Raw genomic sequence first — 8,579 nt, 5'->3', positions numbered from 1 at the left:
AATCGAACCGCGTTTTGCCATGCTTTTTCTATTCTACCAAGGCTTGATATAACTGTTTGATAGAGGTAATGTATTAGATCGATTTTTAAAACTATTGCTCAAACATTCCTTTTGGCATTTTTGATGATTCAATCTCATTTTCTTTAAACTAACCGGGAACTACATCTGATTCATATTGCTTTATCGGGGACCTACATTTATTCCTCTGCATTATCATCATTGAATGCATGTGTGTTTGGCGTGTTGTTGCCTGACTGCAACATATTTTCTGTAAACATGCAAGCCTAATTCTCAATACGGAATAGACCATACCCACACATGGAGAGAGGGTATGATGCGAAAGAAGTTTCAAGCCTTGCATCATCTCAAAGTCATTCTGATAAAATGTTAAAAATAATAACATCTCGACCATCGCCAGCATCAGCTTCGGTTGTTCCGGCTGGTATGCACAGTCTAGTTTTGATAAGGCACCCGACTGGTTGAGATCGCAATTCTTGCGATGGAGTTTAAACTGTTAGTGTGGAAAGTTGGCTTATTGTGCATTTTTTCTCAGCATCCTGTTGTTCAAGCACAGATTGCCCCGTCCTGCAGCGAGTATGTGAAGTAAGTATTTTTTCTATGTTAAGGTGGAAAATTGTGTTCGAAACCGTACAGCTGACGGTCGCACGTTCAAATTATTAGGCAGTACTATGCAAACCCTTCTACGTACTATACGACTGGTACGGTGTACTGTGGAGGATGGCAAAGGAGAGAAGTTTCGTACCAATGCCCCAAAACGACTTGTTCCGTAAGTAACACTCTGGAGTAGGTATATTTTCTGCATGCAGGGCTGATGATTGATGATCGATTTTATTTCATACTTCAAAGCTGGAGTATACAGGATCATACAAAACAGTATGCTGCAGCGGTTACTACACCAGTTCCGATGGCCTGTGTTATCCGGTTTGCACATTACGTTGCGAAAATGGTTACTGTGCGGAGCCGGAAAAGTGCGCTTGCTCATCCGGATATACGATGATCAGTGGCATTTGCAAGCCCGTATGCAGCCAATGCCAGAACGGGACCTGCGTCGCTCCGAATCAGTGCATCTGCAACAAAGGGTTCGAGCGCAGTAATGCCGGCACATGCATTCCAAAGTGCACCGACGTCTGTCTGAACGGGATCTGTAACGCGAAGGGCGAATGTGTTTGTGCGGAGGGTTACTTCAAAAGTACGGCGATCGCTAGCTTTGATGGGCTCGTCAACGCAACACTGTGCGTACCGAACTGTGATAAGCCCTGTCAAAATGGTCAGTGTGTAGGGCGCAATCGATGTCAGTGTCGCGTTGGGTATCAGCCTTCAAACGATCCATTTCAATGTGAACCGATCTGTACGAATGATTGTGCTAATGGTAAATGCATTGCCCCTGACATCTGCGAATGCAACGAAGGCTATCGCTACGACGTGAATCGTTGTGTTCCAGTGTGTGATCCACCGTGTCTCAATGGAGCCTGCATTCAGCCCAACGTGTGTATCTGCACGGAAGGATACACGAAGAGGAAGGAATCAGCGGATCACGGCGGATCATGTTATCCAGTATGTGATCCTCCTTGTGAAAACGGACTCTGTTATCTTCCTAACCGCTGTGTATGTCATGATGGCTACGAGGAATCGCCGTTCTTGAACCACAAATGTGATCCGATCTGTGATGAAAAATATGTTAACAAAGAAAATGGCATCTGTGTAGCACCAAATGTTGTGCAGTGTAACAAACATTACCATCTGACACGACTCCATCAAAGTGACAAACTCGGATGTGAACGGATCTGTAGCCCCGAGTGTGTTAATGGTCGATGTGTTGGAAATGATCGATGCGAGTGTCACGAAGGATATGAGGCACGGGAGGATCTTCCTAATATTTGTATGCCGATTTGTAATCCGCCCTGTGAGATGGCACAATGTATTGCTCCGAATGTGTGTGAGTGTCATGAAGGACACGAAAAGAACGAAACGCATCTTTGTATTCCAGCCTGCAACTCTACCGTGGTGGACTGTACCATGGGCAGTTGTATTGCGGTGAATGTTTGTGAATGTGATGAAGACTACGCGCTAGAGATGGGTGCGGATGGGGTGAAGAGATGTGTTCCTGTATGTGATCCGCCGTGCAGTTTTGGCACGTGCGACAGTCCCAATGTGTGTCTGTGTTGGGAGGGATACAACAAATCCCTAACTGCGTCTTCGGTTTGTGAACCATTCTGTGTGGATGGTTGCGAAAATGGTACTTGTGTGGAGCCCGCGACATGCAAATGTCTCGAGGGATATACAGCTGTTAGTGAGACTGCTTGCTCTCCGCACTGTGATCCTCAGATAGTCGATTGCGAAGTGGGTGGTTATTGTGTAGGGCCCAACGCATGTGAATGCTACGAAGGATATAAACTTCAATTGGGTGTTCTACCCGATCGATGCTTGCCACAGTGCTCCACTCTGCCCCACAACGCCGAATGTATTGCCCCGGATGAATATCGTTGTATGGACGGTTATCAATCTCTTTACGATCAGGAAGGGCTCCAGGATCAGTGTGTACCAATCTGCGAGCAAGAGTGTGAAAATGGTACCTGTACAGCTCCCAATCAGTGCACTTGCTTCGAAGGATACGATGCAGGATATAACGAAACTTGCAGATCCATCTGTGAGAGAGACTGTGAAGGACAGAGTGGTGTTTGCATCGAGAACCTTTGCCAGTGTTTCGATGGTTACAACAACCTGGTAAACGCATATCTTTGCTCACCAGTCTGCGCTGGATGCGAGCATGGCGAATGCTTAATGCCAGACGAGTGTTCTTGCTTCGACGGATATGAGATGAACAATATTACCGCTACGTGCGAGCCTGTGTGTGATAATTGTACCGGAGAAACATACTGCAAATCACCCGGCCAATGTGCTTGCTACGGAGCCTTTATTATGATCACGGACGAACAGAATACCGTGCATTGTATTTTACCGCCGGAATCGATCCAGGAGGCTCAGGATAACGTGGTTTGGCTGGCCATCATTGGGACGATAAGCGGTCTTACAGTACTGTTTGGAGTAGCATATGTTATGTACAAGAGATCTTCTGGTAGCTTCAACACAGCAGGTATGTGGAGCTGCCCTTGCAGATGATTGTTCATTCATGTTATTCTTCTCTATTTTCACAGTACGAATGAGCGATATTAAAAGCATAGATTGATCGGTCTGGAGTGTTTCCCGAGGAAGCATTCTTATTTTTATGGTTTTCTGTTTTACGCTATAGATAGCACATTGGCATGCTCAGTTTTCCTCGAACTTTGTCACATCATACTTTAAATTGTTAGATGTTTTCAACCCAGGATCCTTTAATGGCCTTTTGGTCGCATGTGGGCGGCTAGACAAAAAATCAAATCGCTTGAAAGTTCACACACACACACACACACAGTTCTGAGTAGTTTGCTCCCTGTGATCGCAAAGCAATTCTAACGCCGCATAATTTCGCGTCGAGACGGCAGCAGTAGCAGCAAAAAGTCAATGAATAAATGTTATTTATGACCTGTCACGATATATGACTTTGGTAGCGGAACCTCCCAACGATACACCCCGTTCCAGCAGAGTCGAGAGACGAATGTTATGCCGCGACACCATGAGTTATATGATAACACCATTTCGGTCCTGTTGCCCAAACCAGACGAGACGGCAATGCCGAATGGGTTCCAAGACCACCGATTGGACCAGTTTCCACCCAGCAGCAGTAGTTGTGCTCCACCCCTTTTTGCGAAATGGAGAAAAACCCACCAACTCTCTGTAAATTATTGCTCAATAATAAATATTTTTCTACGAATATATTTCGTTTTCTTTATGCTTACTCCCGAGCAACGTCAGTGCTTGCGGTTGTCATCTATGCAGGCGAATGTAGGGCCACTTCAATAAGGTAGGTGTATGCAAAACACACTGCTGCAACAGGATATCCGCGGTCGCCCATGGATGGCTATCCTATCGGTTCTATTGTATCGATGGACAGAAGAACGCAAGTCGAATCGAACAAAAAACGAGTATGAATTGTGCATTCAAATTATTCAAATTGCCATTAAATGATATACTTCCGTTCCCCACTATAACGGACACATTCATTTACGATGCGGTAATCAAAAGCTTCCATCATTCATCGCGAACCCATCAGCAGCAGCTTTATCGTTTAAATTGGTCGGATGGATGGACTTAAACTTTCAGTGCTATGCAAAAGCTCACTCCCCCCCCCCCCCTCTCTCTCTCTCTCTCTCCTTATGGTGCCAGTGCTTCCCCTGGTCTTCCACAAAAGCCTAATAAATAAATCAACTGCAAGGCAAAGCATCAACGAGCTAGAAAATCATCATCACGCAAGCTGTGAAACACGGCTATTTAACACATTGATTAATCATTTCTAGGAACTAACTATTAATCATCTTCTGATAGGTGAATCCGAAATGGAATCCGATCGAGAGGCGCCTAATTCGAAAGCTGCAATGTGTTCGGGTTTTCGAAACAATTTCAGCTCGTAAGCTTCTCTCGTTGGTATTTTTAACTCTCGTTGGTCTTGCGGTTGGCCAGCGAGTGATGCGTTGGAGGTGAAAGGACAATATCAAAACCCACTTCCATTCGGTCCAATCACCGGTTGCCGTACAACTGACGGGTTATAAATGTGTCGATGCGATCAATTGACAGGCAAATTTGGAATGATATATTTCCCGCACGCAGAAGATGATGATGAGCAGGAAAGTTCGTGCGGATTGATGTAATAATCAGTCAAAGCACCTAGTTCGATCGAATTTTGCCATTTATTCCAAATAAGCACTGGTTATCGATACTTCCGTCCGATGGTGCTGCTGTGTTTATAATCTAACGACACTTTTATTCATTCCTTACCCAAACATGCGCAATCGTGCAGGGAAATTTGTTTGACCAAAGTGTAATCAACAATAGCTTAAATCTTCACACACACACACACACACACACACACACACACACACACACACACACACACACACACACACACACACACACACACACACACACACACACCGTGGCAAATCTCTCCTAATGAAGCTATTTTATGAGCCGCTACTGCAGAACACACAACAGCCAACCATGTCGGTGCTCATAAATTAGCATTAATATTGCTAAGCTCAGAGTGTCGTATTTTTGCCATTTCCGCAAACTGCCATTTGCTTCCCGTCAACATCGCGCGCCAGCGTTTCATTTTTATTTCGCGTGGAAAATGTTTTTCCGCCACTAATACACAATCCGTTGGTCACGGCGGTTTACAAGCGGATACTAGGCGAAGGAAGTACGCGAAAGAACACGGCCATAGTAAGTGTTTTTTTTTCTCTTCCACATATAACGAGAGTGAATGGCATTAGCTTTTCTTAACTACATTCTTATTCTTGGCACCTTATCGCATCGCGCGGTCGCTTGGGTGATTGTGTAGGTGTGCCGCGGTGAAGGACCCTGCAAACACCCAAGACGACAACAGTTGACGTCATGTCGCTGCTTAACACTAAATCCCAACCTCGGTAAGGTTACCGGCCCGGAGACGCCTGGAGACGCCTGGAGACGCCATCGTCGACATGTCCGTGAGGCACAGAGCTTTTGACAGCGGAAAGCGATACGGTATTGCATGTATGCATGAAATGAAGTGATTATTACATTTTGCTTTCAACTAAAACCACCACCCCATCGCCAACCCAAGCATACCGTTCACGCTGGCAGGGTTTTGCCAATTTTGTTTGGCAGTTTTTGTCGAGCAATTTGTGTGCTCTAATAACTCACCTTAATGCGAACCGTCATACAAATGGCTTTATTTTCTGGCAGCATGCTAACACGCGGCCTATGCCTTGGTATGGGCGTGTGTGAGTGGAAACATTGTAGAAAACTTTGGCCTGGCGCCTTGATAGGCATCGGACTCCAACTAAAGGTAACTACGATAAGAAGCCGATGCTGAGCTGAACGGCACATGACAAATGATGCCTGATTATGACACCAGTACAATCTTCTAACGATGCCATTTTCGCCTTATTTCTGACAGGGTTGATTATTTCGTCACAAGCAGCCATATTGTGTGGTTATGTTTTAACTGTGTTTACTCATTATCCTGCGACAATTTGCATCCTCGAAACATGTTGATTTTGGAGATTAAAGAGATAAGAATAATTTCTTTCAATTGAACCACCTTGTTTTGCTTTCGTAGCTTTCGATTTCTTGACAGAAGTAGCCATACCGTTTTTTGTTAGACAAGGTTCCTTGGATCAATTATTTCTTCAATCAAGGATCTCTTCAAAGATCAAGTCTTATACTCCTCCCACTGTTAAGGCCGACACTGCATTGAATCTATTCTTGCACATATTTGAAAGTGCAAACGTAATATCTATGTTCGATTCAAATAACTTATCGTCCAGTGGACAGATGATATCATTTATCATTATGTCAACAAGCACCATGTTTTACTGTATACCTGTCTAAACCGGCTGCTACCTTCGGAGAACATTTAGGGCAAGCTAATAAAAATGCAACAAGCCAAATGTTGCGGTAGGTTCAATTTACGCAGCAAACATAGCCAATGTGTGTCCATTTTGGATTTTTTTTCGTTTTCTACATTTAGATGCGACGCAGAAATAACAAAAGTCAGCGAGCTTTTTGTTTCCCCCGGGGGTACAATTATGACATTTTCATGTTTTATTTCCTCGGGTGCTAAATTTATGCAGCGTTAGGATTTCGTTTTGGGAAATTCTAGCAGCAGACGGCATTTCAGGCATTTATCCTTATTCCCCGCGCTGTCACACTTAAAACTCGGAGGCTCGCTGACATTGACGAAGGTTTGCGCCGTTTTGTGGATCGATTACGGTACCCGCAAGGTGACGCCATAAGACGCACGTGCCATCCAGAGACGTGTGAAGTGTTTCCGGGGATTAGGATAAGTGGTCCAAAATCTAAATAATTGAAATTTTCAAAACTTTGGTGTCAGTAACATTGTTATAAAACTTGTATTTCATCAAATTTGTCAAAAGTTTTTGAGCACTCTTTAACCTGCACACTATCAGCAACAGTGAAAGCAGTCTGCTTCTACTGTCTGCCAAGGATTTCATCGTTGAAACATGACATCCCAACGTGAGTGCTACCTGAGCAATCACTTTATCATTATTTTTGGTATCCACTGGCAAAACCATATCTTCTGCCAGCGAGAGAACCCTGGCCCAACCGATCCATTACGTTCTTCGTACGTAATCAAAATTTCCTGAGGACAGGCCGAATTTAACACATCATCACATAATTCATCCAGCAGCATCCTCCCTTTACATCCTTACGAAAATAACGAATGTCCGAAATCCGGATACGGTTAAGTCGAGCCGGCGCTCGGACCTCGATACCTGCAGCACATTCGGCAAACATTCGGCGGCACTTGAATCTTCCATGCCCGTGTTGCGCCCGCCTTTCGTCGGGATCGCCTACTCTGTAATTAATAATATATTTCCTGTCGCTTTCAGGAAGGGTCGAACAGAAACTCCGAGCGCCTTCTATTCACGGATCACTACGCCGCCAGTAGAATGTGCAAATTATAGGCTTTTTTCACTTGTCCAGCAGACGAAAAGCGTGGTACTGGACACATAAAAAATCGAAAAATGCCTCATCTTGATCATGACCGAATCCGAAGACGCCGCCGACTCAGCTACAGCAGCGTGTACGACTAACAATATGCTTACGAGTTTTTTTTTGTGCCTTCCTTTTGTTATTTCCCATTTATTCGGGCTTTGCTTCAAGTGGACGCTTGTTAAAGTGCGTTTGCACTGCACAAGCGCTAGTGCGTTCGCGACCAGGAACTGGAAGATGTGTTATTTCGGGAACGGCAAAACAAAAGCAATCGCAAACAGGAAGGAAAGAGAAAAATTCTGGGCAGATTTGGGGATGGGTATAGGGAATTTGTCTTCCTGCTTTCTGGTCTCGGGCAGTCCTTTTATTTGATCATTCCGAAAACGACCTAGGCTCGCGAAACCAAAGTCCGGATAAAAGTGAAAACGATGCCTGAACTTGCCAAGCATCTTCTTCGTCCGCTTTTCACACCACGGTTTGTTCACACACGACGCAAGAAATCGATACCCAGTTTTTAGCATAACAAGGCAAGATCATGTACGGCACCACCTTTTCCACGCATATTATTATACAACGAATGGAAACGCAACGGAACGAATTTATATCTGACTCTGAGACTGACTGACTGAGATCAACAGATGCTTGAAAACATTATTTTTAAATGTATTAACTGTATTGTTTGGGATGACTAGAACAACTATATTATTACAAGAAAATGATCCAGAGTGTGTAACAATTAGCATAAATCTTTACTATACATCAAATCCATCCCTACATGTTTATGTTTTATTCAGAAAGTGGTTATGATTAAGGTTGTTATTATCAAGAAATCCAGCGTTTTCCAATTAAATTACTCTCCCATCGTGTAAAAGCCTTTGATTGCGCTGCACAAAATGTCTGCAAGCTAATAGAATACTAAGCCTACTCTGGTACAGTTTTCTTTGTGCTCTAATGCCTGTCAGAACACG

At 44.2% G+C, this 8,579-nt stretch overlaps 1 protein-coding gene across 2 annotated transcripts; it reads left to right on the top strand.

The window, feature by feature from the left end:
* The first annotated feature begins 331 nt into the window (after positions 1–331).
* Positions 332–7,737, top strand: LOC126568616 (uncharacterized). Of its 2 annotated transcripts, none has more exons than XM_050225122.1 (3): positions 332–603; positions 682–787; positions 7,513–7,737. In XM_050225122.1, exons 1-3 carry the CDS (start codon positions 500–502, stop codon positions 7,630–7,632), a joined length of 330 nt encoding a protein of 109 aa, XP_050081079.1. In that variant the 5' UTR covers positions 332–499; the 3' UTR covers positions 7,633–7,737. The 2 variants fall into 2 exon arrangements, with proteins under 2 accessions (XP_050081079.1, XP_050081081.1); XM_050225124.1 differs by having other exon boundaries at positions 7,509–7,737.
* The last annotated feature ends 842 nt before the right edge of the window (positions 7,738–8,579 follow it).

This window comes from Anopheles maculipalpis, chromosome 2RL, assembly GCF_943734695.1.
Source record: "Anopheles maculipalpis chromosome 2RL, idAnoMacuDA_375_x, whole genome shotgun sequence".
In the NCBI taxonomy this organism is placed as follows: domain Eukaryota; kingdom Metazoa; phylum Arthropoda; class Insecta; order Diptera; family Culicidae; genus Anopheles; species Anopheles maculipalpis.
This window is presented reverse-complemented; position numbering and strand designations above follow the sequence as displayed.

Bases quoted from the DNA above. Each gene is read 5' to 3' on its own strand.
- LOC126568616 (XM_050225122.1), top strand. From the start codon at position 500: ATGGAGTTTAAACTGTTAGTGTGGAAAGTTGGCTTATTGTGCATTTTT. The intron at 604-681 runs GTAAGTATTTTT...TCAAATTATTAG, and splicing joins TCCTGCAGCGAGTATGTGAA to GCAGTACTATGCAAACCCTT. The intron at 788-7,512 runs GTAAGTAACACT...GCTTTCAGGAAG, and splicing joins GCCCCAAAACGACTTGTTCC to GGTCGAACAGAAACTCCGAG.